Raw genomic sequence first — 27,379 nt, 5'->3', positions numbered from 1 at the left:
CCCCCTCCCCCTGCCCGCCCAAACCCCACCCCAGGGAAGGCGGTGCGGATAAAGGCTCGGGGCCGCTCGTTTTGCCCCAGATCTACCCCGCCACCGCGCACTCGTGCAGAACGTGGGTACACTCGACTGTTGGGACCTCGGTGTGGCGCGCCCGGTGAGTTGTGGGCGGGACATCGCGGGCCAAGGAAAGGTTCCCTACTCTACGCTATTAAGGGTGTCTCATTTTTCTTTGTTCTTGAGGCAGGCAGGGTTCGGGTGTATACAGCTCTGGGGAACCTCCGCGGGGCGTGGAATGGGAGGGGCGAGGCGCAGCCAGAACCCCCCCCCTGACGGGACCTCAGCCTTCGCCCCGCCCCCCGGGCACTCCCCCTCCCTGGAGTGACCTTGAACTAGTTGCCGTTCCAGCCTGTTTTCCCAGCTATACGGCATCAGTCTCCTGATTTAGAGGCTTCACACTCTTAGCGAGGTTCTCCCCACGGGCCCGCAGTCGATCGTCCTCGTTCCTGCCCTGGGCAGCCTCGGCGCCCCTTCCCGAGACTTCGGGCAGCGCTTCCGGGTGTGGCCGGCAGAGGGCGCGCCGGCGCTGCTGACTCACCGCAGCCCTGAGCCGGGCGGCGCGCGCGGGCGCAGCCAGGGACACCGCGTCACGTCACGGTTCGGGAGGGTGCGACTCGGGAAGCGGGCCCGGCCCGCGGGACGGGTGTGGGACGTGAGGTGGCACCGGCGCGGGAGGGGCCCTCCCGGCACCGGCCACGTCACCGGGTTGCAGGCCTCCTCCACAGCTCCACCTCTCGCTGGATCATCAATCCCCAGGGTAGGGGCTCTCGCTAGGCCGACCCTCCCAAGCAGCCAAGCCGGGGTCGGGCCACGAGGCGCGGAGATTGCTTCTCGCTTCCGCTCGCGGTGGCTTCCCGGGCTAGCGCGGGTGGAAGGCCTTGCGGCTTCCTGTCCCTCACGACGTGGGGATAATGCTCCGCCCCCACGCCACGCCGCCCGGGGCCAGGTCCCGCACCCGCCCTGGCCACAAGCCTTTTGTTGCGGGTTCCGGGCCTTATGAATGGCTCCTGGCGCGGGTGGGGACGCGGGGGCCGGCCTCGGCGGCGCCAGCCCCGCCCCCGCCGCGCTTCCTTTGGCCACCGGGCCGGGGGCGGGGCGAGGGGCGGGCCCGGCGGCCACGTGGGGCAGCGCCGCGGCAGTTCCCATTGGCCAATGCTTGCGGCCTGCTGGGCGTTCGGCGCGCGACGATTGGCCGGCGCGGGGCCGGCGGAGTAAGTAGTGAATGGGAGGGGGCGGCGGCCCCGCCCTTGGAACGTTGATACATTATAACTTTTTTTTCTTGTTACTTTCACCCCCAGATTCTCGGAGCGGCGGCGGCGGCTGTTACTAAGGGAAGGGGACGCGCCGGGAAGCGCGGCCTGAGAGGCAGACAGCACCGAGCGCTGCCGGCCAGGGGCGCCCCTTCCTCCGGGACCCTCCCCCGGAACTGCCGCGTCTCGGTCGCCGCCCCCCGCCCTTGAAAGGAGCCGTGAGTGCTATTCTCCACCCCCGGAAGGCGCCCCGACGAGCCGACGCGACGCCGGAGAGCCCCCGGATTTTTTATTTCTGACTCTTCATCTGTTTCTGGGACCTCTCGAAGGGGACGCGCACTGTCCTCCGCCCCCAGGAGCCCCGAAGACCCCGGTTCGGGGAGCACCCGCCCTGCCCGGAGGCGCGGCGAGGATTGGTGGCGCCTCGCGAACCCCAGCCCCCCAGCGCGGGCCGGGGATGGAGCCGCAGCCCGGCGGTGCCCGGAGCTGCCGGCGCGGGGCCCCCGGTGGTGCCTGCGAACTGGGCCCCGCGGCCGAGGCGGCGCCCATGAGCCTGGCCATTCACAGCACGACGGGCACCCGCTACGAGCTGTCGGTGCCCCCAGACGAGACGGTGGAAGGGCTGCGCAAGCGGCTGTCCCAGCGCCTCAAAGTGCCCAAGGAGCGCCTGGCGCTGCTCCACAAGGACACGTAGGTACCGCGCGCCGTCCAGACTCTGGAGCCCTACCCCACCCCCGGGCACGCCGCCCCCCTCGGGCTCTGGCCCCCGGGCGGGAACAAAGAGCGCGCCGCTCCGGGAAGGAAGCGGGCGGCCAGACGGGGGGCGGGGGCGCGCCGCGCGCTCTCGGGCGCCCTCTGCTCGGCCTTGCTTGCCTCGGCCCCTTCCCCCACCCCCTCCCGGGGTCGCTGCACAAAGGCGGCGGCGAGGGCGCCCCCGGCGGGGCTTAGGCGACCCCTCTCGCAGAAAGGCAGGAGTCCCGAGGCAGCGCGGGGGTGGGGGGCGCGGCCGCTGCCTCTGCTTGCGTCCTCGCCGGCTTCCGCATCTGCTTAGCTGCCCTCTCTGCGTCTGGCTGTGTCTCCCACTTGCTTCTCTCTGCCCCCCTTTGTTCTCGCCACCGAGCGATCCCCGCAGTCTCCCCCTCCCCCTGGTATTTAAATCGCCTCCAGGCCGGGAGCCCTCCTCCTGCGGGCCTCCGGGGACGCGCTGTGTCCATCCCCAGCGGAGGGGCCTCATTGGGGGAGGGGCAGGAGGGGGAGGGTCTCCTTTGTCTGAGCAGCGGCGGCGGCGGCCTGCGCCAGGGTGGGAGGGAGGAGGGGAAGCCCGGCCAGGCAAAGCCCCTAAAGACTAAGTAAGCCCTGTAGTCCCACAAAGAGGAGCTCTGGGCTGGAATTCGTGAATGATAGGCAGAGTTGGCCCTGGGGTGGCTGGGAGAATGGCACGCTGAGTCCCGGGTGATGAAAAAGTGCCTTGCTGAGGTTCAAAGGGGCTGCCCCAGTATAGAGCTGGGGTTTCATGAGAAGGGGTCTGAACCGTCAGCATGGGGTTCCCAGGGCCAGACGGTGACCCCACACCCACTCCAGGGCCCTGAATCGGGGGACCAAAGAGGTGGGGGTGGAAGGACTCCTGTTTCCCCAGCCATCACAGAGCACCGCCCTCCCCCACGGCCTCCGCTTCCGCGTCCTTGCCTTGTCTCTGTAGCCTCACCTTCTTCCTTCCTCCCCCTCCCCCCCCAGCCGGCTCAGTTCGGGGAAGCTGCAGGAGTTCGGCGTGGGGGATGGCAGCAAGCTGACTCTCGTGCCCACCGTGGAGGCGGGCCTCATGGTAAATGGCTGGGGCATTGTGCCAACATGGGCAGGCAGCTCCTTTTCATGCCAGCACAGTCCCCATCACACACCCCTGTGCCTCCCTCGCCCTCCAGGGCAGCCCACCCCAGCTAGCAGGGCCTTTCCAGCCCTTGTGCCCAGGCTCTCTGCTGGGAACACACACTCAGGGTCTCCTCTCCTCCCTCTCTTTGTAGTCTCAGGCCTCAAGGCCAGAACAGTCTGTGATGCAGGCCCTGGAGAGCTTGACAGAGACCCAGGTGAGACCCGTGCTGCTCATAGCCCAGGGGGGTAGCTGGCCTAGTGCCAGTCTCCTCTGGGGAGCCTGGGGTTGTTTGTGCTCCCAGGAGGCCTGTGGGGAGGGGAGGGGAGGGGACAGGACGCGCCGCCCTGCCTGCGTGCCAGCTTGGCCTGGTCACCCAGCTTCCTCTTCCTCCTCCTCCCAGCAGTCACCACCTGACCTTGAGGGCCTTCTCTCCCATGGTGGCCGCCCTAGGGGAGGGGGTCGAGCTTTCACACGCCTGCCTACGGGGTGACCTTGGCCCACGCTCCCACTCTATCCCTGAGCAACCCTCTCCAGGGTCACTGAAGTTTCCCCAGGGGGATCTCTTTAAAATTTCTGCTTGAGGGAGGGGCTGGCCTGGGTGAAACTCCTTCCATGATCCCATAGTGAGGGTGGGGAGTTACCCCTCCCCTTCTCTTTCTGGCCTTTGTTCTTGGCCCCAAAAGGGGGAGGAGGGCGGGGGCACCCAGCCCCAGGGCCAGCACTCCTCAGAGACAGGATGTTAGGAAAATATTTAGTAACAGGCAAGGAGAGAGGTGAGAGGGAGGCCGGGGCTGGCCCACACCAGGGTTCTCGGTTTTGTTGCAGGGTTTGTTGTTTTCTTTTCTCCCCTTCTCCTTTCCTCATTTTTCTGGCGGCGTAACCCTCCTCCCAGGAGAGTGACACAGGCCTTAGCTATCCGCCTGCTGCCAGGGTGGGGGAAGCAGGCTGCTCCCCGCCCCAGCAAGGGGGTGGGCAGGTTCCTGGCCTCCCTGGCTGGGCTGGGCTGGCCACAGGAAACCTGCTTAGCCGCTTCCCTTCCTCCTGCCCGAGGCCCTCACCCCCTCCCCGACGTGTAGCATCCTGCCCTCACCAGCCAGCTAGTGCTTAGTGCGGAGGAGGGGGCGAGGGGGTGGCAGGAGCTGGGTGGTCTGCTATCTGGAGGGGTGGTGGGGTGGAAGGAAAATTGAATCCAGGTCAGGGCTCCTGATTTCCTGGGGCAGATGTGAACTGAGTTCCTTGGTGGGGTGGGGGGGGGGCTGCGGTTGGCAGGGGGGCTGGGGTGTGTTTGGTTCACATCCGCCTCTGGGTTCCTGCGTCAGGAGGGAGATGGGGGCGCTGGGCGAAGCAACTGGGCTCCCGGCTGCTCCTTGCCTGGTACCGCGTCATGCCTGCCCGTTGGCCCTCCCCAGGGAGGAAGTTGTGGGAGTGGGGGGGGACACTCTAGCTGGCTCTTGGGAGCCACCCTGGGCCCTTCCTGCAAGGGGCATTTCTGGAGCTGGGGGTTGGGGGCTGCACATTGCCTGCCTCCCTCACCTCCTCCCTGAAGCCCCCAAGCAGAGGTTACTACGCCAGCCACTGTTAGCAGAGAACTGGGAGGTGGTGGTTCTGAGTCATCCAGGCCTGTGTCACTTCTCAGAAACCTCCGCAACCCCAACCCCCCCCCCCCCAATTCTGGCTCTGCACTGGCCAGGCCCCAGTGCACACAGGGGTCAGATGCACCCCACACCCGCTGTGCAGGGGGACAAATTGGAGGGTTCATGTTTGTGTGGGCTGTGTTCAGGCCCCTGGAGACCTAGGCCCCAGAGAATCGGCCAGGGCCCCCCTCCCATAGCAGTGCGTCTCCTCAGGCTCCGCCCCACCCAGAACAGATAAATATTTATCTTGAGAAAGCAAAGGTTAGGAAGAAGAATTTGTCCAGGAATTCCACCCACTCACTGCCCGCTTGCCCAGTGGCTTAGCTAGGAGGGGGCCTGAGATAGGTGCCTCTGCCATATTTACAGGCAGAGAGGATCTGAAGGCCTGAGAGGGTGGGCACAAAGGTGCAAAGTGAGGGTTATTGGAGGGCAGTGACTGCCGGCTGGGCCCCGCCCCCTCTGGCCTCAGTTTCCCCTTGAAAGAACCAAGCTGGCCAGGGAGGGCCAGGCCCCCCGTCTGACCTGCCTCTGTCCCCCACAGCCCCCAGCGGCACCCGGGCCGGGCCGGCCTGACGGAGGCGGCTTCCGGAAATACCGATTCATTTTATTTAAGCGTCCGTGGCACCGACAGGGACCCCAGAGCCCAGAGAGGGGCGGCGAGAGGCCCCAGGTCACACAGCATGGGGGGCTGGGCTGGGTCGGGCTGGGGGCGCTGAGGGCTGGGGCCCTGAAGCTGACAGGCTGCTCTCTGCAGGTCAGTGACTTCTTGTCTGGCCGCTCACCACTGACACTGGCTCTTCGAGTGGGTGACCACATGATGTTCGTCCAGCTTCAGCTCGCTGCCCAGCACGCCCCGCTACAGCACCGCCATGTGTTGGCTGCTGCAGCCGCTGCAGCAGCTGCTGCCCGCGGGGACCCCAGCATGACCACCCCCGTGTCCTCTCCCTGCCGGCCAGTGTCCAGTGCTGCCCGTGTCCCCCCAGTGCCCAATAGCCCTGCCCCTGCATCCCCCTCACCTGTCACAGCCGGCTCTTTCCGATCCCACTCAGCCCCCAGCACATGCACTGAGGTGAGTCTGGGGAGGGCTTATCCTGGGAGCCCAAGGGCCAGCTGTCTTTAAACATGGGTGTGGCAGGGACTTGGAGCACCCACTGCATCCTTTGTATCAAGGGCCATCCCTGTACCCTGGGCTGGTGGGTGATCCCTGGACTCTGAACTTGAACCCTGAGCTCATGTATCTCCCTTCCCCATCAGCAGATGGACTGTTCCTCCTCTGCCAGTGCTGGGGCCAGCCCCACGTCCACCCCTGGGGGCAGCCCCACCTCCCGCTCCCGCAAACCGGGCGCCGTTATCGAAAGCTTTGTGAACCACGCCCCAGGGGTCTTCTCAGGGACCTTCTCTGGTAGGTGTCATATGGTATCCATGTGTGTCTCAGCAGTGGTCACTTGCACACACACCAGGGTGGGACACACCATCCCACCCTGGGCACTCACCAACACCCCCTGCCCCCTGCAGGCACGCTGCACCCCAACTGCCAGGACAGCAGCGGACGACCGCGGCGTGACATTGGCACCATCCTGCAGATCCTCAATGACCTCCTGAGCGCCACGCGGCACTACCAGGGCATGCCTCCATCCCTGACCCAGCTGCGCTGCCATGCCCAGTGCACACCTGCCTCACCTGCCCCAGACCTCACCCCTAAAACTACCTCCTGTGAGAAGCTGGTGGCCTCAGCCTCTGCCTCCCTGAGCCAGGCCCGCATGGTCAAGCCCCCTGGTGAGTATCCACCCATCCTCACCACTCAAGGTCCCTCTGTGTGCAGCTCAGAGCAGCTGACCCACTACAGGATGGGGGGGAGGGGGCCACCAGCTGCTGCTGGCCCTGCTCTGGGAGAGCCTGGAGAGAAGCGAGCGTGTGTGTTGGGGGCACAAAGTGTCCTTGTGCTCTCTGAGAGGGGTCCATCTTCACTTCCTTCTCTCCCCCTTTGGGTACTTTCCCAAGATGGCAGGTGGGGCCTTTGAATGGCTGAGCAGGGCTGAGGAGGGGGCCCAGCTTCCCCTCCCTCTGGACAGCTCCCTGTACACCCCCAACCTGGTTATTCCCATAAATCCGGAGTCACGAGGAACAGTGATGCTGCTCTATCTGGCAGGGCCCCCCAGCCCAGGCCATAAAGCAGAAACTGAGGCCCACGCCTGAGTGCCTCTCTTCAGTCACTAAAGTAGCCAGAAGGGCTCAAGCTGCAGTTAATTCAGTTCATGCAGTGGCGCTGTCCTGAGTGCCTGCCTTGGATGTGGCCCTGCTCTTGCATGCTCATTTAGCTGGCATAGTGGATACAGAAAAAGGTTTTAATAAACCCACAGCTCCCAGGGGTTCACTGGACATTCATTCGGTGGACACTTGATGGCTCCCTCACTGTGGCTATCGCTCGGGGGCATTTGCTTGGGGTCCTCATGTTTGGGGGATCCGGCCTATTCCAGGGGGTTCATGGTCACTGTCTCTTTTGCAGGGGACCGGCTGCGGCAGACGGAAAACCGCGCCACCCGCTGCAAGGTGGAACGCCTGCAGCTGTTGCTTCAGCAGAAACGGCTCCGTAGGAAGGCCCGACGCGATGCCCGAGGCCCCTACCACTGGCCACCCAGCCGCAAGGTGGGTCGCAGCGACGGTGGCGGCGGCGGTGGTGGCGGCGGTAGCCCCAGCGAGGCCGCCGGCTTGGGCCTTGACTTCGAGGACTCCGTCTGGAAGCCAGAAGTCAACCCAGACATCAAGTCAGAGTTTGTGGTGGCCTAGGAACCATGTCTTTTGCCCTGGCCCAGGATGGCTGAGAGTGTTGCCCAGCGCAGGTGGGCAGGAAGGCAGGCGGTGGGCGCCACAGGAGGCCCCTCCCTCCCTCCCTCCCTGTCCAGAGTCTGGGGTTTTTTAAAATTTCATTTCTCACCATGGTTTTCCAAACTCCGTGGCCTTGCGTTGTGTTCCTGCCTTCTCACCTCCCCACCTCTTCCTCTGTCACCCCGCCCTCCACACCAGGTCCTTCTCCGCCCACCTTCCCAAGCTCCAAATATGTAGCAGTCTTTCCAGATGGTTCAGAGCAGAGATGAGGAAGCCGCCCCCACTCCTTCCGCTGGCTCCCCCACCCTCTTCAGGTTTAAATCACAATGGAGATGCCTCACATGCACTTTACAGATGGGAGGGGGCCGCCAAGAGAACCCTCACTGCAAACTCAGGCGGCCCTCCAGCCAGCAGAGCCCACAGGGCTCTAAACACCGCAGGGGCACCGACAAGCACCGACAAGCGGCTGTTTCTCTTCTATGTCTGTACTATTTTCTTGGTTTTCCGTTTTCCTGGAAAAGAAAAGCTGTTTCAGGGGACAGGCTGGCCAGAGCCTGCCTTGGGGTCCAGGTAGGGGTGTGGGACCCTTTCCTACCAGGAAAGGAAAGGGAGGGAGAGGAACAGACCTGATGTCAGCCTTCGCAGGCCACGCACTGTGTGATTTCCTCCAACACCACCGTCCCACCCCACCCCTTTTATTTTTTCTGAGCTTGGGGTATTTATAGACTTAATTTTCTGACTGAGCCAGTAGTGGTTGGGAATCTCTTGAAAAATCAGGAGAGAAATGGCTGGGGGCTGGGGGAAATGCCCCCAGCCCTCCTTTCAGGTCCAACCTGAGGGATCTGGGCCTGTGGGCTGTCTGGGGGGCCCTCCAGCAGCCAGGAGGGGAGGGGGTGCTGAGCTGTGAATCCCCTAGTAGGGGCAACGCTGTGTAGCATTAACCCCTGGGTGGGGAGGTTCGCTGCTGGTCTAATTTGGAACCTCCCCATTCATGCCCATACCCCAGGGGTCTTTAGCCCCCACAGCAGACAGAGACACGGCCACCCATTCCCCAATTGGGGCCATTTCAATGGGGGTGGAGTTTTTCATTCACTTGTTTTTTTTTTTTTTTTTATGGATAATTGGAGATGTTTGGGCCTTCCCCACACACCTGTCTCAATTGGGCCCCACCTGTCTGTCCTGCTCTACACCCTACTTTCTGCCTGTCCCCCTCCCTTTGTTCTACTTGTAGGTGAACCCCAGGTCCTCACCTCTCATTAGATGTGAACATCATTGTTAACTGTAGCTCTGTAAAATTTTTTGTGTGGGGGGGGTGGGCAGGGAGGGGTCAGGGTTAGGGATTCCAGGATTTGTTTTCATTTTCCAAAAAAGAAAAAAGGGGCGGGTTTGTTTTTGAACAACTGTCTTGGATATACCTATTTAAATGTGTTCTCTTTTGTTTTTTTTAACGATTTTTAAATAATGTCTATGCCTCTGCCGGTCTGATGGTGGAGGCCCCAGGCAGGAATCGGCCCCTCCCACCCCACTGCCCTCTCCAGGGTCCCCCGCAAGAAAGCATTATCTGCCCTGGGGGTGGGGTCGGGTTGTGAGGTGTCCCAGCACCTTGCTTGAGTTTCCTGTATGAAAATAAAATTGGAAAAGAAAACACCGTGATTTCAAGTAATAAACAGAAAATGAAACACGAGTGAATGTCCCGCCTGCACCCATGGCAGGTTCTGGTCTGAAACGTGGTCTTACAGGCCTGTGAGTGGTGTGGGAGGGGTCTTTTAGAGGAGGGGCCTAGGGTGGGATACTGGGGTCTCCCACCACCTTGGGGTATAAGTTGGGTCCCAGTGTAAAGAGGGGTGAGGTACTTCCTGGAACAGATCCCAGGCCCCCTCCCTGGCTTGTGGGTGGGCAGGAAGCTGCCCCAGCAGGGGAGGGAGGGGCAGGCCACTTCCCAGTACCCCAAGGCCAGAAGTCCTGCAGGTTGTAGGCACCAGCTGCCTGCTTGCTGTATGGGGCTTCCTCACTGTGCTCCCATCTCTGGTGGGCCCCTGACCAGACTCCCCTCCCAGGTTTCCATCAGGGCCCATTTCCTGATGCTGGGCTTCCAGAGGCCCCAGTCTTCTCCAATAGCAACTCAGTGATCCCAGGAGGGTGGCTGGGGCTAGTGTTCAAGTCCTCCAGGCTTGATCTGGCCCTGGGTCAACTCTTGTCCCTCAAGCCTCACCCCGGCCTTGCATTCCAGCGCACCCCAGCCTTGACCAGCATGCACTGATCCTCCAGGCCTTTGCCCCAGGTGGTGCCCTACCCAGGAACACCCCTCTCCTAGCTACCCCTGCTCCACCTGGGAACTTCCTCAGTCTGCATTTCCCACCCTGCCCCCCTGAGCCACCGGAGGGCTGGGTTAGGGGCCCAGTCCTCTCTGGGGTCCCACCTTCATCCACTTGGTAATATTTAGTTATTTACATGGATTTCCTCACTTAAATACTGACCTCTAAGAAAAGTACAACTCCCATTTGATGAGAAAACCGAGGCCCAGAGAGAGGCATCATATACCCCAGAGGATTGGGGGTGATTGTGAAATTGGTGACCACCACCCCAGGCCGATTTCTGATCGCCCAACCCCAGCTGCAGGGACCCCAGGGGGAAGGGAAACAGGCCCCTCCCAGGAGTGTTCTGGGAGGATCTTGTGGAGGCCCTTGGGCTCCTCCCAACGCCCAGTCACCCCTAAATTATCGCACGCTCGCCCACGGCAGGAAGGTAGGATGCCCAGGTCATGCTGATCCCTCCAGACAGTGTCAGTGGTGCAGATGTCCCCGCGGGTGGTGGAAGCGTGGGTGGGATAACTCAGGTGGAACCCCCGCCCACGCAGCCGGGCCCGGGGGTGAGGGCCTAGGGCTGTGACCCAGGTGACCGACCGCCACAGAGCTGGGTGGGGGATGCGGAAGGAGTGTGCCGACTGAGGAACGCGCTGAATCACAGGGCTGTGTCTGCACACTGCAGGGCGGGGGCCACCTGCCCTGCTGCCGCTGCCGGGAATCCACCCTTCAGGGCGCTGCCTGGCGCACAGCCCAGGTTTGCGAGGGTCACGGCCCTGCGCGGAGATCCAAGGAGAGGGACAGCCCTACGTAGGGGGCTGCTGGCCGCAGCGCACACACCTGTGAGGGTAGGGGTGCACGGTTGAGACAGGGTGCAGCGGCCGGAGGGGCGTTAGCCCAGACCATGCGGGAATGGGAGGCACGGAAAGGTAAACTGAGGCCCAGAGAGACCAAGGGTTGCCGGGATCGCAAGGGGCGGGGCCGGCCATGCACCGCCTCCTCCCCGCAAGAGGAAAAACCTGAATGGGAGGAGGAGGCCCCCCAGAAACCCACAGGGATGGAAATACGGTTTCCAGGGCAACGTGCCGCAAAACGGGCCTGACGTTACCGCGGGGAGGGCTCCCTGCTTGCCCCCGTCCGCGCGTCAGGAGGCGCAGACCCCGCCCACCTTCGGGGACGCCTCATTAGTGGCCGCCTGTTGGCACCTCTGCACGCACCAATAGCAGCGCGGGGTTGCCGCCCGGAGGCGGGACTGCGGCATGGCCTAGCTGAGTACGCAAGTGCGGCGCGGAGGCGTTCGGCCCTCTCCCTCCGGCCGTAAGTTTGACTGCGGCGGCTACGCCTGAATGGAAGAGGGGGTGTACTCGGGGGCGCAGCATGTGGACACCGCCCCCTGCACCGGCCTGTTCTCGTGCTCCCCTCCTTCCACGCCCACACATTGCTTGTCCCCTCCCCCATGACCCTGTGTGCGCAACCCTTGTTGGGTGAGCACTGCAGCCCCCACGCTGGGGAAACGCCGGGAACCAAGCGGTAGGAGGCCACTTTGAGGCTTTACCAGAGGAATAGGAGTTTTTCAAATAGAGAAAGAGGGAATGGGTGCGCCAAGTAGGGGCCACGGCGTGTGCAAAGGCCCGGAGATTTGAAAGCAGGTGCATGGGGGGGGGGGCAGCCGGGAAATCAGGTTGGAGGACCAAAAAACGAAAGGCCAAGGACCCGAAAGGGTGATTCTCCAAGTCTATGGTTTAGGGAATGAGATGGGAACCAGGGAGGAGGTGCATTTGAGCGAGCAGAGACCAGAACATCTAGGAGGTGGCTGGACGCTGGGCCTGGGCTTAGAGGTGAAGCCTGAGGAGTGACAGGTGGAACTTTGTGTAAAGGTGGTTGGCAAGGGGGCTGCAGATTAGAGGGAGATGCCCCTATGAGCGCCTGACACCTGCCCAATCTCTGGGCCGGGAGCAGGGATTGCCGAAAACCCAAGAGGGAGAGATTCGGGAGCAGGAATTGCATGTCGCTGCCTGGCTGTGACTCAGATTGGGCTGTGACCAGAATTCACTCAGAGAAGGCACCAGTCAGCGTAAACAGGGTGGGCTTTGTCAGCTGGGGAGGATGTGAGCCAAACCCTTGATCCAAGGCTGAGAGCTCAAGACTGAAACCAGGGTCATGGCTGGAGGTGTGGACAGGCGTAGTATCGAGGACGTAGAGCCTTGAGTCCAGGTGGTGGTTCATAAGTGAACCGTGCTGTTGGGGTGATGAGGCCACTGTGGGTGGGCAGGTCACTGGGGTCACGGCTTTCTGCTTGAGGCCAGAGTCCTCTGGGGGTGGCCAAATAAGTTACTGGGGCTGGCTGCAAGGTTTTGAAATGCCAAAGGCAGCAGGGGTCGCTTGAGGAGGACAGCAGAGAGGAGCCAGGCCCCTTGCCCAGTCATCTGGGGAGATGGGAGTGAGAGATGCACCACCGAGGCCAGCAGCACCCCCTGAGTACTGAATGAGTGCCCCAGGCACAGCCATCTCCACTGGACTTGGCGGGAGCCCGCCCTCCTCTCCAGGCACCCTGGGAATGGGAATTATCAAGTTGAGGGCGTTGGGGCTCAACCCCCTAATCTTGACTTCAGCCCCACCCACTGCCACCCAGCCCTGGGAGGGCACAGGATCGGCTGCTTCTGGTGTCACTCGGGACAGGTGAGCAGCCCAGCTCGTGGGTGGGGGGCGGGACCACTGTCACCTGGGGCCCTGCTCCCCTGGGCTTGTGTCCTTGGCCAGCTGCCTCAGTGTCTGCCATGTTCTCCCCTTCTCTGCCTATCCTCTGTCCACTTCCTCTGTCTTCATCTCCATCTTCCGTTTCCCTTTCTTTTTGTCTTCCTCAGTCTCTGTTCCTGTCTGAGTCTCCCTCTATTTTCATCTGATCTCTGTCCCACCGGCCCCTCCCCCACTTCTGCCCCCTATCTGGCCCCCCCCACTCACCCCTGGCACACATTCCAGCTCCCACCTCCGCCTTGCTGCCCCTCCCTGGAGTCAGCTGCTGTTGCTTTGGATGTCCAGGACAGAGGGAGTGGGCTCGGGCCGGGGTCACAGGTTGGAGAGGGCACCCCTAACCTCTCTGGAATGTAGGTGGGGCCAGCCCCTGGGGGGGGCGGGGAAGGCTGTCCCCCGCAGGCAAGGCTGAACTAGGTGCCCTGCACACACTGCACCCCCCAAGGCGCTCCCACAGGCCTCCTAGAGGAGCAACACCACCCCAGACTCCCACACAGGGCCCCTTAAGCTCCCCACAGACTAACCCACCTTCCTGCAGGACAACTCATGCGCAGCACCGCCCTCCACAGTCCACTGAGTTACAGGCTCTGTAACACAGTGACCCCTATACACAATACCCCAAACCGACCCCAATCCATACCGCCACAACCTCAGTCAACTGTGTGACCCTCAAATTGAACCACACCCCCACACTCAGCCTGGGTCAAGACCTCTCTTAAGAAAGCCGCAGAACTGAAAGTCACACCTGGCCAACTGGGCCATTTGCCCTCAGATCCTCAGACTTGCTTACCCAAGGCAGCACCCTCCCCCAGACAAACCTAGTGCTCAGTCACAGATGCGCCCACACAGGCCCACCTGAACCGAGGATCCCAGTGGGGACTGGTGCAGGGGGAGTGCACCCTCACTCATTTCATCGCTGTTGGGGACCTGAAGAAGTGTGGGAGTGACCATAAGACAACTTTCTGTCCTGTGACACCAAGAAGGAACAGAAAATCAGAAAACCGGGAGCTCCCTGGGTACGTGTGTCTGCCTGCTTGCCTTGGGGGAAGCGTGGTGTGGATGTGTGTGGGCTGCTAGCCCCACAGCTCTTCTCTGAGTCCCTGCACCTGCCAGGGGAGGGGGGCACTCTCCATTTGTGCCACTCCAGTGTTGCCATGGAGATGCCACAAGCCCCAGGCAATGGTCCTTCTGCCCCCTCTTGTGCCTCCAGGGAGCCTGTGTGGCTGATGTCCTGTGTGTGGAGTCAAGATCAGGTGAGTGGACAAGGCATGGGTGGGGGCCAGCTACTCCTGATACATGTAGTATGTGTGAATACATGATCTTGGTGTGTGCTTGCCTGGCACTACATTTGCCAACTCATCTGTACCTCAGTTTCCCTCAGTAGGAGGAGCTACCATCCATGTCTATGATATATGGAAAGAGCAAACCCGAGAGGCTCCCACAGGCTGCCTGCCCATGCACAGGTGGGGACATCTGTGTCTCCCTGTGTACCCCTGGACCCACTCTGCAGCATACTGCATATGCACACAGTTGGTGGGGACTGGGATCACCAGCTCACCAACATGGCCCATGCACTGCTGGCTGGCCTTTGCACTCCTGGGATGGGGGCCCTGGCAGGTGAAAGAGTCAGTCTCCACATTCCTGGGCCTTGAGTCAGGCAGCACTGCCAGGTGCCCCACTGCCCTGAGCACCCTTCTCCATGTGGAGACCCGCTCCTGGGAACCGGAGGGAAGCTGAGTCTCAGGGCAGCTGAATCTCCTGTGTTTATAGTTGGCAGCCCCGCTGGGGCCTGCTAGAACCTTGAAAGCCCCCACCGCCTGCAGTTGGAACTGGAGAGAGAGGTCGCAGTTTAACTCTTCCTTCTCCTGGCTCTGGCCTCCTGTAGCTCTCCTCTGCCCAGGAGGCCTGACCACTGCTGACATATAGCTTGTGTGCCTATCCCAGGGGCATGAGTCATACCACCAGCCATGGACACACAAGCTTTGTGAGTCTTGGCCCATCCCAATCATGCACACCCAGCCCTGTCCCGAATTGCTCCCATGTCCAAACCCCATATGCACACGCTTTGGGATCAGCGCACAAAACCCCTGTGTTCTTTCACATTCAGTACCATGTTCCCACGTGTGCTCATGCACACACATACCCCCACGCCATGTTGCACACACATGAGTTCCGTGCACACACTTCCATACCATTGTGTGCATGCACACAGCCCCACTTTAGTGTCCACACAAGCATGTGTCCCCAGAAATTCTTGTTTCTCTGTCTCTGTACCCACAATCCCCTTGCCCACAGGCACAGATCTGCACTACACCTGCCAACACATGCACACATCCAGTCTGCTTCCTCCACCCTGGCTCTGGGCCCTGTGGATTTGGGCCAGGTGCCCCAGCTTGGCTGCCGCCAGGTGCACAGTCCCGGTCTCTGCCGGACAGGCCAAGAGGGGTGCGGTAATTACCTGGCCCTGAGGGGGTCTTACCCCCACGTGCGATTTTTTTTTCTTTTTTTAAGATTTTATTGGGGAATTGGGGGAGGGGAACAGACAAGTTGCTGTCCTTTTGTTCTTCGGTCTAGTTGAGAATGTCACCTCACTGGCCCATGTTGGTATTATCACTGCGTTCTTCCCTGGTGAGGCAGATCAGTTGTCAGCCACTGGACCGCCACTCACGGCGGTTCTTGGCAGCTCACACTGGCTGCCAGCCATTCACGGTAGCTTTATGGCAGCCCATTACAGCCTCACTGCGGCTTCCTATGACTGGCGACTCACAGCAGCCCAGCTCCAGGTCAAGCTGTTGTTCACCATCTTAGTTGTAGAGGGCGCAGCATCACTGGCCTTAATGTGGGATCCGAACCACGGCCCTGTTGCTCAGAGCTGGCATCCCAAGCTATCTCTTACCCAAGGCGCCACTCAGCAGGCCACACACACTATGACTTTCATCCTCACCACGTCCATCTCAGGCCCAGACCCTTATTACCACTTCGAACTCAGTCATTAGACTGGATCCGCGGAGGGCCCAGCGACCGGCAGGCCCCGCCCTGTGCGGAGGGCGCTGCGGGAGCGAGGCGTCCACACCTCATCTCCATGGCGATGCGGCCGTGGAGAAGGCTAAGGTATCGTTATGGGAGCGCAGGAGGCGGGCGCCCCTACCTTGGCGGGCCCCTCCCCCCCTTGGGAGAGGCGATTTGTGATTGCACCTATGGGGTCCTCTTGGCCTAATCCTCTCCCGCTTGGCAGGCGGTGAGCACCGCACGTTCCGGCTGCGAATAGCAGCCTGGCCTCTGTCCGCAGCTATTTTGAGCACCCTACTCCCCCGCCAAACCCCCCTCCGGCGCTCAGGTTGAGGAGCGAGGCAAGACTAGGACTCTCTCCCACGCTGGGACACGCGGCTGATCTCTATATCGATCACCTGGTGGGCCCCGGAGCCCCGGGCCAGGAAGACAGCGAGGCCGCAGCGCCCCCTCGTGTCCGCGCGTAGAACGTGGCGCAGCGGCTGCGGCAAAGATAAAGGTGGTCCCAGTCCCCTGAGAGCCCCCCACGGGGACACACAGCTCTGGATACCCGCCGAGTCACAGGGACACGCAGACGCAGGCAATCACAGAAACAGGTAAGGAGACAGGTTACACACTTGTGACCCAAGTACACAGTTCCCACGCAGTGCCCAGTGCAGACGCACCTGGCGAGATATCTACACAACGATGGGAACCCAGAGCAGTGGTGGGTACATATGGAGCCCGTACCCAGCAACGGGATCGTAGTAAACGCTTAATTACTGAGTACTGACGAAGTGAATGAATGAACAGCGCACTTCACAAAACCAGGAGGAGAAGGCGGACTTGGAACCACAGAACGGTGGGGGAAGGGCGGGGTGGGGGCAGAGGGTGATCTGGGGCGCGTTGATTGCAGGGACCCTCTGGCCTGGGCTGGGGCAAGGAGCCGCTGACCTGACTGCTGGGAGAACAGATCAGAAAGAGTGGGCAGGAATTGCACCTCAGCTGGGGAGCCGGGCCGTAGGCCCCGCCATAGTCTGGCTACCAAAGGAAGGGGGAGCTGAGTGCTGATGTCTTTATTTTAATAACCAACTTGCGTGAGTGGCTGATGCAGCAGCCAGCTGCTGCTGACTGGGAGTTGTATGGAGGGGCTTTGGCGTGGCAGGGTGAGGTACAGAGGGGGCAGCGATGAGTCATGATCTGTTTCCTGGGAGGGGAGGTCTCAGCGACTTGGTCACCAGAGACAGCATGCAGACCCAGGTCCCTACTGCGTCAGCTAGACCCACCTGAGGGGTTTTATAGTGGGGCTGGAACTTCTCTGGGGTGGGCAGCAAAGTTGCGGGTGGAGGGGGCTCTGTTCCCAAACCTGACTTTTCTGCAGAGTGTCTGCCCACTGAAGACTTTCTAGAGCAAGGCTGGAGCTTGGGTCTTTGGCAGGCAGGGGTCTGTACTAGCTTCTTCCACCCCATGGAAAGATCCAGGGCCAGAGGAGGCAGCATGAGCAGAGGCCTGAGCAGGGGGGCAAGTGTTGGCCACAAGAGGGGCTCCCATAAAATGGCCTTGGGGCTCCCCAGGCACAGCCTTGATGTTGAGGATCACTGCAAAGCTGGTTCTGATAGCAGAGGTCTTTGAACGCCTTTAAAAGACAGAAAAACGACGCAGGGGGAGGAGCAGAATGGGACCGACTCCCCCATGAGTACTGAGTGGGTTCTGGGTGTGCTGGGGCAGGGGTGCTGGCTGAAGCGCCTAGTGGAGGGGAAGGCGGGGCTGAGCTGAATGTATGGGTTCAGTGGGGACTGCTGGGAGCAGTGTTGGGCTTGGGAGGCCAGGTTGGGGTCAGTCTGCAGTCTAGAGTTGGGATGCGCAAAAGTGTTTGGCCAGGTGAGTGTTGGGGTGTGAGCAAGGTGAAGTCAGGTTTGGATGGGAGTTAGGTGTGGGGACAGGTTGGGGTTTGTAGGCAAACTGAGTTGGGTGAGGTTGGGAAGGAGGAAGAACTGGGATCGTGATGAGTATTGGAGTCCACATAAATGGGTTTGTCTCAGTGTTGGGGTTTGGGTAGGCTCTGCGGCTGATTGCGTGAAGTGGTGTATTCGGTTGTTTTGGGGGTCCTGGGAGTGCTGGGGTGTTGGCTATGTCGGCAAGTATATTAGGACTGGCGCCGGAGTTCAGATGAAATTGGGGTGTCTGAGAGCTGGGGCTCGGTGGCAGTGGGAACTTGGGTGAGGCCGTATCTGCGATTGCTGGAGGTCAGGGTTCGACCCACACGGGAGGCTGAGGTCCTTGGCAACAGGGGCTGGAGACCCCTTTGTTCCCGGCCGCAGGTCTGGGGTCGGTCAAGCGAAAGTGGGTCAGCTCCGCCTAGCAGCGCGTCGGCCCGCCCCCCGCTCCTGGGCGGGGGACTGCGGACGGTGCGCACCACCACCAATCACGGCGCCCGGTGCCAGACCGCGGAATGGGGCGGGGCCGAGACAAGCCCGGCCCCTAGCTCATGAATATGAAGCATGGCCGCGGTCTCTGGAGCCTAGGGTTGGCCAGCGCGGCGCTGGGGGCGGGCTCTGGGGGCGGAGCTTGGCGGCGACGTACATAAAGCCGGGCGCCCACTGCCTCCCTCACTCGCGCGTTAGGAGGTTCTGATCGTTGTGCTGTGCCGTCTTCCCGCCTGCATCAGGGACCTTCCCGACTCAGTGGTGAGGGCCCTGGCGGCACCGGCTCCACGGGCCCAGGGCGGCGGGCGGCTTGCGGCCGGCCGGCCGAGGCGGGGCGGCGGCGGCACGCCCCTGGGCGGGGGTGGTGCCGGGGTGGGCCCGGGGTGGAGTCTGACCCGCCGGCGGCGAGGGGCAGCGGGAGACCGGGCAAAGCCGCGGTTGGAGGGGGCGTCCCCTCGATTGCCTAGGCTCGCCGAGAACGGTGCGCTACCGCAAAATGGCGGCCGCGAGCTCGAGGCTGCCCGCGAAATGGCGGGAGTGTCGAGTGCCCGGATGGAGTGGCGCAGGCAGCGCGGAGGGCGCATGCGCGCGGCTTGGGCGGGACTGGGCGGGGCCACGTGGCGGGGCCCGACTGGGCCTCCCGCTTCCCAGGTTTCCCTTTGGAGTTGTACAAGGGGAATGCAGTGCCCGTGTCCCAGCCAACAGCCCGACACCTCAAGTTTGGTTCCGAGTTGTGCGGTTACAAGACTGTGCTTCCGGAGCCTTTTGGCAGAGGTTGCTCTATTCCACAAGGATCGGTCTAAGCATCGGCCTCATGTGGAGCCCCTCGTGTCGGGACCCCTCCCCAGTTCCTTACGGAGGAGACCTAGTCTCCGGCTACCCCCACAGGCACCCTATAGTGGACCAAGCACTTTGCCACCTCACACCCCCATGGTCATGTTTGGAGCTAGGCCCCCGTTTGCGAAGGGGAGAACGAGGTGCACTCAGTCGATTAGGAAGGAGGTAGATACTTGCCTTCAGGGCCCAGCACTAAACATCACCTGGGTCCACAGCCAGGGCTGCACTGAGAAGTGTGCAGAAACAGAACCAGGGTGTGCCCTGCCCTCAGGTTGCTGAGCATTGAAAAGGGACTCAGGGTGGTGAGGAAATTAGTTTCTCTGAATTAAGTTCTGGGTGGGGGTTGGGATGATTAAATGACAGGACGATAAATTTTCATTGTGTCCCCAACGAGCATATGTTATTTGTATAAAGTAAAATAGGAGGGAGGGGTGAGCGATGAAGCCCCTGGAGGATCTCAGTGAGGATTTCAACAGTTTGCCACAGGCCACCATGGCGTCAGATGAAGGCAAACTTTTTGTTGGAGGGCTGAGTTTTGACACCAATGAGCAGTCGCTGGAGCAGGTCTTCTCGAAATATGGACAGATTTCTGAAGGTGAGGCAGGTGCTGGGCTGGGAACTGAGTGGGGCTGCTCATGGGGAATTTGGGTGCTAACTGCAGATCTCTGTCTCCGCCCGTAACCTGCAGTGGTGGTCGTGAAAGACAGGGAGACCCAGCGGTCACGGGGCTTTGGGTTTGTCACCTTTGAGAATATTGATGATGCCAAGGATGCCATGATGGCCATGAATGGGAAGGTAAGGTGAGGGGCAGGTGCTCTAGGGGTGCACAGGGTTCAGACTTGGAGAGCGGGAGCCTCACTTCCCTGACGGTGGGGGAGCAAAGAGGCTGACTAGCCTACTTCTTGGTCTTCACAGTCTGTGGATGGGCGACAGATCCGAGTTGACCAGGCTGGCAAGTCGTCTGACAACCGATCCCGTGGGTACCGAGGTGGCTCTGCTGGGGGCCGGGGCTTCTTCCGTGGGAGCCGAGGCCGGGGCCGTGGGTTCTCCAGAGGTGAGTGCCACACTTAGGACCTGAGGCTCTTGGGGATATGGTGTAGCACTGTGGCAGGAGCTGCCACTCATTTGTCCTTCCTGTCCCTTTCTGTAGGAGGAGGGGACCGAGGCTATGGGGGGAGCCGGTTCGAATCCAGAAGTGGGGGCTATGGGGGCTCCAGAGACTACTACAGCAGGTGAGGGTGTGGTCCTGTGCAGTGCATGGCTGGCTTCTGTCTGGTCGCTGGCAGGAGGTTGGTGTGAGTAGACTGAGATAGCTCAAGCACCCATGTGTGTCCTTCCTACAGCCGGAGTCAGGGTGGCGGCTATGGTGACCGGAGCTCGGGCGGGTCCTACAGAGACAGCTATGACAGTTATGGTAAGTCACACTCCAAGGGCCTGCGGTGGGAGCTCAGCGAGCACTCTGTGAACAACACTTAGACCTTGTCGCTGTGCTTGCCCATAAGGGACGAGACTGCCATCTCAGGTCTTGGTGCCAACAGCCATTTCTACTGCAAAACCAAAGCTAAGCCAGACTGACTAAAAAGGAAAGGGAGACAAGGGGCCCGCCGAGCAGGCAGCTTACATGCATGTGCGGCCGCCCACCTGGCCTGCCGCTCTCGGCTGTGGGGGGGGTTGGTTCCTCCTGAGGCCACAGGGCCGAGCCCTCCAGGTCTGGACCCGGGAGTGGAATGCTGCCTCTTGTCGCGTGCTTCAGTGCCTTTACACTGTACCTGCTTCTTGTTCTCAGCTACACACAACGAGTAAAATCCTTCCTGCTCAAGACCGTCCTTCCAATGGCTGTATATTTAAAGATTTTGGGAGCTTCGCTGAATCGTTAATGTGTAGTGAACACACCTCCTTGTACCCACTTTTGTAGTCTTACCAGTTCTGATCTTGTCAAACACAGCCTGACTGCTTCTGACCCCCAGATGGCCTCATTACTAGACTTTTCTTTTTAAGGAAGCGCTGTCCGTTTTTAAGGGTTTTAAAAACGTTTTGAAAAGCACTTCAGATTTTACTTTTTTCTCTTTACCATGAGCCATGAGTTTTTTAGAAATCATTGGGGTTGTGTGGGTTTTTTGTTTTTGGTTGTGTTGCCTTTTTTATTTCCCTTTCTAATGGGGTCTGCCGAAGGAAGATGGGGCCCCGATTCAGTTCTCTTTGAGATTGGACTCTGAGTCCACTTTGTCGGAAGCTGAGCAAGCTGTGGCTTTTTTCCAACTCCATGTACCATTTCTGAGTGTAGCATGGTAGGACCCGCCCCGGGGTGGCGGCAGAGGTGCCCAGCTGCCCTGGGTCTGGCCTGTGTGGCCCATCTGTGCTGTGTATGACCCACAGTAGCCTTGCAGACGTCCCTAAGAGGTTCTTGGAAATGTTTATTTATATTGTCCTTTTTTACTGGAAGACATACATATCCCTTTGATGTATTTGAAGTGGTTAAGGAATTCTTGTACGCAGTTTTCTTTGGCTTCACGAAGCCGATTAAAAGACCGTCTGAAACGAACCTTTCTCTGACAATTTCCCTTTCATTGCACAACGCACTCCTGCCACGAGTTCGTGGCACTCAGACCTCAGCAGAAAGGGCAGCTTGAGAAGCAGGTCTGCAAGTCCTGCCTGAGGCCCGTGGAGAGCTAGACCAGGAAGGCAGAGTAAATTGACGCTGGCGGGCCCCTTGTAGTAACAGCCGACTGCCACTGGTCCCAGTTAGGTGAGCAGGTGGGTGACGGGAGTGGGCCGGTCAGACTACAGGGCAGCCCTTGGAGGCTTCTGGCAGTGGCAGCCAGAGGGCTCGACAGGGTGGGCAGCTCAGCAGGGACGGTGGACATGTGGGCACTTGACGCTGACTTGACTGCCTTAGTCTAGAAGCAGGTCCCAGAGCGGACAGCAGGTAGTGTCCCTGGGCGACCGCAGACTGACCGCTCGTTAGCTAGCTCTGCGGTTGCTTCACAAGTTCTGAGCGTTCTCCGCTAGCCTATGGAAGCTGCAGCCCTCGGAGGACAGAAGTGTTGTGCGCCCAACAGAACCCTCCGAGACGCAAGCTGCCCCTTGGCTAGCTCATATGTGGAGATAGCCCTGTAATCCGAGGTAACTCCTTCTGCTCGTGTCCACATCCCCTCTTGTTGAGAGCTTGTTTGAAAGTAAAGCTATGTACCCGGGGAATGTGCCTTTGACTGGTTTTTGCTTTTCCATTTTTTTTTTTTTTTTTAAATCAAGCTAGAACTAAAGTCAGACCCTGGCCGTTTGTCCTTCCCTGCCTGCGGCCAGGCAAGCAGTCCAGGTAGTCGGGCCTCGTGAATAGGTTCGATCCGTAAGCGGGATTGAAGACCACCGAACATCCTATCCTGTCTTTTGGGTTTTTTGTTCATCAATTTACAGCCTTTTCCAGACCTCCTTAAGTCATGCTCCTAACTGTAGCTCTCTGATGTCTGTTGCCACCTGAGTTTTTCCCCAGAGCCAACACTGTTCTCTAAGCAGCACCATCCCAAGTGGGTAGCTGGCTCTGCTTAGGAATGGAGTGTGGCCTGGCCCATCTGAAAGGCGCAGGCCCACCTTGGGCACACTGGCCCTTGACGGGGCCTCTGCCGGGATGGCCCCGATGACTAGCTTGAGACCCTTTTAGGAGCTGTGGATGGTTTCAGGGGAGGTGGGGAGGGGCAGCTGCGAGCACATCCAGGACCCGTGTGTAATGCTCCTTTGCTTTGGCAGGTTGAAGGGAAGCCAGTGCAACTTGGAAGGGTGGCCCAAGAACAACAATGACCTGGGGTCACTGTCCCAAGAGGGACTTCACCTCTGAGTAGGAGCCAGAAGTGCAGCCCCCTGCCCTTGCAGCCCATCACCTGTAAGTGCTTTTCCACATGGGTGATGGGAGGTCCTTTGGCCCTTCTGGTGGGTTTTCCTCTCTGGTTTCCTATCCCACTGAGGGTCAGCTTTCTGTGTGTGCATCCTGCTGGAGCCAGCTCTCCTCCCCCACTTCCTTATTTTTTTAGCAGGTACTTCACTGATGAACTTGGGGTGAGGGTCTTCAACTTGCTCCAGGAGAAAACGGGTATGTGGCACCTTGCACAAGGCCAGTCCTCATCCGCAACAGTGTGACAGGACATGGAAATCAAGAGTTGAATAAAGGGCTGTGTATCCATCCAGAAATCTTGAGTCTGGTTTGGGGTGCGGCTGAGGGTGGGTCTGAGCCTCAGGTGGAGGCCACCTGGCAAGGAATGGGGGTGCGGGAGGAGTCCCCTAGAGAAAGCCTCTTTTGGTCTTGGTTCAGGGCACGATAAGAACCCAAACTAGACAGACCAGCCAGTCACTTCATTGTTTTCTTGGGGTCTGGGGGCACATTGAGCCTGAGAGGTGTAAGTGGTCCTGGGGTCCCCTCATCTGAGATGGGCACTTGTCTCCCAGGGCACTGGCAGAGGTTTTGGCAGTGCCCCTGGGTGCCTTCGTATGTGCTACCCGCGGGGCCGAAATTACTTTTTGATTTGGTTGCCTCCTGCTCTGGTCTTGAGGTGCAGAGAGGCCCTGGGCCTTCGGCCTATCAGCTCAAGTCCCAGTATGCTGGGGAGGATGGCCAAAGTTGGGTCAATGTGTGAGGTCAGGAGAGCCCAGGTGCCCTTCCACGGGTCTTATTTCACAGGCTTGGTCCCCTGCCCTCGGCAGGATTCCCATGCTAGGGTAGATGGGCCTTCTCTCTGGGAGGGTCGAGTCTGCAGCATGGCCCCCTAGAGAGCACAGCCGTGCTGAGGACTAGGTCCTCAGGCTTCCCCAGGGCAGGCATGGCGGGGCCAGAACAGCAAAAGAGTTTCCAAGGCCCTAGGTGGGAGGGAGACCCCGAAGTCACTGCTGAGCATGGTATGGCCTTGGCTTCGTTCCTAGGGAGGCGACCCTGGGGCACTGGTGAGGCCTCGGCTCGGAAGGCCCATAGCCTGTTCGCCAGGCATCCAGCTTTGACCCACACTTCGGGGCGGCGCTGAGGTTGGCTGTAGCCATCGCGCTCTTAACCAGGGGAAACAGGCCCAGCTGCAGGGCGCGAGCCTGATGTGCGCTCGTGTGCACTGGGAAACGCCCAGGGGTGTCCAGGTGAAGCGAGGTAAGCGGCCACTGGCTGGGTGTTTCCAAACGCCCGGCCCCGCCCTCACGGGCCATTGGCTGGCCCCGCCCACGAGCGACGGGCTTGTATGGGTGGGGCGTAGCCTCCGTTTCCGCCGGGCCATGGGGCCGTACGTGCTGTCGCCATCGCTCCTGCTGCTGCTGGCGCTAGTGCTGTTAGCGCTGCTTTGCGGAGTTCGGGAGGCCGCGCTCCCGTCGTCGTGCCCCACGCAGGCCATGGTTTCGCTACCTCAGGCCGTGACGAACGGGAGCCAGCCGGGTGCACCGCACAACGGCACGCACCCGGGACCGCTGGGCTCGCCGGGCTCACCGGGCTCACCAGGCTCACCGCTGCTGCGCTCCTTCTACGTGCTCATGGGCCTCAGTGGTCTGGTCGCGCTCTACTTCCTCATCCGGGCTTTCAGGTGCGTCAGGCGCACGCTGCCTGTGCGGCCAATCAGCGCGCGCCGCGCGCCTCACGTGTTGGGGCGCGAGAACCCCGCCTTTCCGGAGCGGGCGTGGGCCCTTTCGCGGCTGCGTCAGGTGGTTGGGGTGTGTGGGAGGGTGACAGGAGGTCACGTGATGCCCTGGTGCATCTTAACGCTGGGTCAAGGATGCGGATTTCCCAGACGCGTCAACCCAGGCTGCACTGAACGGTGCGGTGCGGCGTGTGCCCACTTTGTGCCTCTGCTCTGTACTTTCCTTGCCGGGTAACGCCCACCAACCCCACCTGGGCCTGAGATCCCCGCCGGCTGCAATCCTCCCCATCCAGCCCTGAGCGTGGAGTGGAGTGGAAGGGATGGCCCGCTGGGCAGGGCCTGACGGAGCCGCGGCATCATCCTCTGGCTTTTTCAGTCCCGGAGTTGGCAGCGATCAGTACGTCGGTTTCACCAGTGCTCTTCTCTGGACAGTTGAGGATTCCCCTTCCTTCCTCGCCGGCCGCCCATACGCCCTGCTCAGTTCTGGTTCAGGCCCCGTGATTCCTTCCGGAGGTCCCTGGCTTCCCTGTTTGGCTTCCTGTCCGGGGCTGACTTCCAGAAGCCTTTGTCACACAAAGCCGACCATGTCCAGATGCTTTAAAGGGGCCTTTTCTATCCCCCACTGACACTTTTGTGGGTGCACAATGTTCTTGTCCCCTCCGAGTACTTGATCTTCCTTGCATCCGCCGTAGAAAGCCCCTCTCTTTTCCTTGTTGGTCTGCCTGGTGGTGGTCAGGAGCAGGGTCTTGGGCCTGAGAGCTCTTAGTTCGATGTCTCTGGCAGTCTCACCCCACTCTGAGATTCCATCTTCTTATCAGTAGAGTGGGATAACAATGCCCTCCTGAAGGGGTGGGCCTGCCAAGGGAGGCAATCCACCACGTATTATTGATATAAGAGCAGCGAATAATCACTGTAACAATTAGACCAGGAAGCTTCACAGCAAGGCTTTAGGGGTCAGGCCGAGGAGCCTGAGAACAGAGAACAATGGGAGGATCATGGGGGAAGGTGGGAAGCAGTATGGGGTGTCAGCTGCCTCTGGAGGTGACCAGAGACAGTCACTAATTTCATCTGGGACTGCTTCCAGGTTGAAGAAACCCCAGCGGAGGAGTTACGGCCTCCTGGCCAACACCGAGGACCCCACCGAGATGGCCATTCTGGACAGCGATGAGGAGACCATTTTTGAGACTAGGAATCTGAGATGGTAGGGCAGCCCTCCTTCCACCACCAGGGGCTCCAGGTGGGTGGGGTAGGACTGGGGGGGCGGGGCTGGAGAGTCGGGAAGGCCACCAATTTTTGACGTCATCCAAGTAATCAGCCAGGTCAAAGGCTGTGTGGTCTTGAGCAAGGCAGGCCCCCCTCCCAGCCTCAGTTTCCCATTTCTTTTTTTTTTTTTAAGATTTTACTGGGGAATTGGCAAAGAGGAACAGCGTTGGGGAATTGGGGAAGGGGAACAGACACGTGAGAAAGGGGAACACACAAGTTGCTGTCCTTTTTGTTCTTCAGTCTAGTTGTGGAGGACATCGCTTCACTGACCCATGTTGGTATTATGATCATTGCGTTCTTCCCGGGTGAGGCAGTAGTTGCTGGCCATTGGACGGCCGCTCACGGCGGCTCATGCCAGCTCACACCAGCTGCTGGATGCTCATGCTGGCTGCCAGCCACTCACGGTAGCTCAAGGCAGCCCACTGCAGCCTTGTTGCAGCCTACGCTGTCGCTGGTGACTCACGGCAGTCCAGCTCCAGGTTGAGCTATTGTTCACCATCTTAGCTGTAGAGAGCGCAGTGTCACTGGCCCCCATGTGGGATATGAACCAGCAGCCCTGATGAAACATGTGGGATATGAACCAATGAGCCACTTGGCTGGCCCCCTCATATTTCTTTAAGATAGGAACAGGCCGCAGTGCTTGAGTCATTGCCCTAGGCCCAATTCTGAATGCCAAGGTCAACATTAAAGGTGGAGAATTAACTGGTGTGCTGTGGAGCGGGTGGGTCTGGTGGCCTCTCTTGGGCCCCAGGCTCAGGAAGAACATGGCAGGCAAAGGGAATGGTGGGAAGGGAGAAGGAGGACTGGACTGAGGACCCAGGGCGCAGAGGCCAGCCAAGACCTAAGCAGGGGGCAACATTTGACCAGCCCCAGCATGCAGGCGCAGAGGCCAGGGGACCTGGGGACGGTTCTGACTTTCCTAGGCCCCCTGGGGAGGCATTGGTATAATGTGGCAGCCCCCCTGGTCTCCTCTACATCCTCTGGCTGGGGGCCCCCCTTCTCCTGAGGCATGCAATTGGGCAGGGCCTGGCAGGCTGAGGGAGGTGGACCCTGGTGGACCTAGGGTTGGGGCTGGACAGGTGGAGAGCTCCCAGTCACTTGGAGGGTCTCAGGCACAGTTCCGGGGGAGTGGAGCAGGGTGGGCCCCTCACTCCATACCACTCACCCCTGTCCCTCATCTTCCAGATGCTCAGGTTGGGGAGGTGGTGTTCCCAGCGGCCCTGGGGAAAGGACAAGAGACAGGGCCCACTTCCAGTGCCTGGACACCTGCCAATTCTCCAGACCACCTGAGAGCTCGCATGGGAACTGCCCAGCCTGAAGCAGCCTTGGCCTTCCACCTGGACAGGACCATTCAGGATGCTGGATACAAACCAGAGGGGCCTCAGCAGCCCCCCCCCCCAGGATTCTGAGGACCCTGGCCAGACTGTGACTTGTACTGCTGACCCTCTCCCATGGGGACACTGCAGCCCTGTGCTGAGAGGCCTGCAGGTGGGTGGGCTGAGGATCCTGTCTGGGAGCACCTTCCTTCTGGGCTGGAGACAATAAAGGCAGCAGTGACTCTGTAGCTGGCACCCAAC

At 60.4% G+C, this 27,379-nt stretch overlaps 3 protein-coding genes across 19 annotated transcripts; all 3 read left to right on the top strand.

The window, feature by feature from the left end:
* Positions 1-31: 31 nt before the first annotated feature.
* On the top strand, positions 32-9,318 carry MIDN (midnolin). 5 transcript variants are annotated; one of them, XM_019657313.1, is made up of 9 exons: positions 32-154; positions 1,356-1,997; positions 3,042-3,129; positions 3,326-3,388; positions 5,350-5,478; positions 5,563-5,877; positions 6,063-6,210; positions 6,324-6,584; positions 7,315-9,318. In XM_019657313.1, the coding sequence occupies exons 2-9, from the start codon at positions 1,765-1,767 to the stop codon at positions 7,593-7,595; spliced, it is 1,518 nt and encodes a 505-aa protein (XP_019512858.1). In that variant the 5' UTR covers positions 32-154; positions 1,356-1,764; the 3' UTR covers positions 7,596-9,318. The 5 variants fall into 5 exon arrangements, with proteins under 5 accessions (XP_019512858.1, XP_019512857.1, XP_019512859.1 ...); XM_019657312.1 differs by lacking the exon at positions 32-154 and adding an exon at positions 726-814; XM_019657314.1 differs by lacking the exon at positions 32-154 and adding an exon at positions 1,180-1,268 and having other exon boundaries at positions 6,066-6,210.
* A 6,872-nt stretch (positions 9,319-16,190) lies between these two features.
* CIRBP (cold inducible RNA binding protein) lies at positions 16,191-23,121 on the top strand. 11 transcript variants are annotated; one of them, XM_019657346.1, is made up of 8 exons: positions 17,663-18,363; positions 19,354-19,534; positions 19,628-19,734; positions 19,855-19,993; positions 20,090-20,171; positions 20,283-22,062; positions 22,684-22,816; positions 22,965-23,121. In XM_019657346.1, the coding sequence occupies exons 2-6, from the start codon at positions 19,378-19,380 to the stop codon at positions 20,413-20,415; spliced, it is 618 nt and encodes a 205-aa protein (XP_019512891.1). In that variant the 5' UTR covers positions 17,663-18,363; positions 19,354-19,377; the 3' UTR covers positions 20,416-22,062; positions 22,684-22,816; positions 22,965-23,121. The 11 variants fall into 11 exon arrangements, with proteins under 11 accessions (XP_019512895.1, XP_019512896.1, XP_019512892.1 ...); XM_019657352.1 differs by having other exon boundaries at positions 17,668-18,363; positions 20,283-20,353; XM_019657355.1 differs by having other exon boundaries at positions 17,673-18,363; positions 19,426-19,534; positions 20,283-20,353; positions 20,726-22,816.
* Positions 23,122-24,067: 946 nt separating this feature from the next.
* On the top strand, positions 24,068-27,366 carry FAM174C (family with sequence similarity 174 member C). 3 transcript variants are annotated; one of them, XM_019657357.1, is made up of 3 exons: positions 24,068-24,485; positions 25,624-25,740; positions 26,988-27,366. In XM_019657357.1, coding segments are annotated over exons 1-3 (420 nt in total). In that variant the 5' UTR covers positions 24,068-24,183; the 3' UTR covers positions 26,989-27,366. The 3 variants fall into 3 exon arrangements, 2 of the variants coding, with proteins under 2 accessions (XP_019512902.1, XP_019512901.1); XM_019657356.1 differs by having other exon boundaries at positions 25,624-25,776; XR_002125615.1 differs by lacking the exon at positions 26,988-27,366 and having other exon boundaries at positions 24,068-24,936; positions 25,624-25,713.
* Positions 27,367-27,379: the final 13 nt, after the last annotated feature.

Source organism: Hipposideros armiger, unplaced genomic scaffold (genome assembly GCF_001890085.2).
Source record: "Hipposideros armiger isolate ML-2016 unplaced genomic scaffold, ASM189008v1 scaffold_275, whole genome shotgun sequence".
In the NCBI taxonomy this organism is placed as follows: domain Eukaryota; kingdom Metazoa; phylum Chordata; class Mammalia; order Chiroptera; family Hipposideridae; genus Hipposideros; species Hipposideros armiger.
The sequence above is the reverse complement of the archived record's forward strand: the minus strand, read 5'-3'. Positions and strand labels throughout refer to the sequence as shown.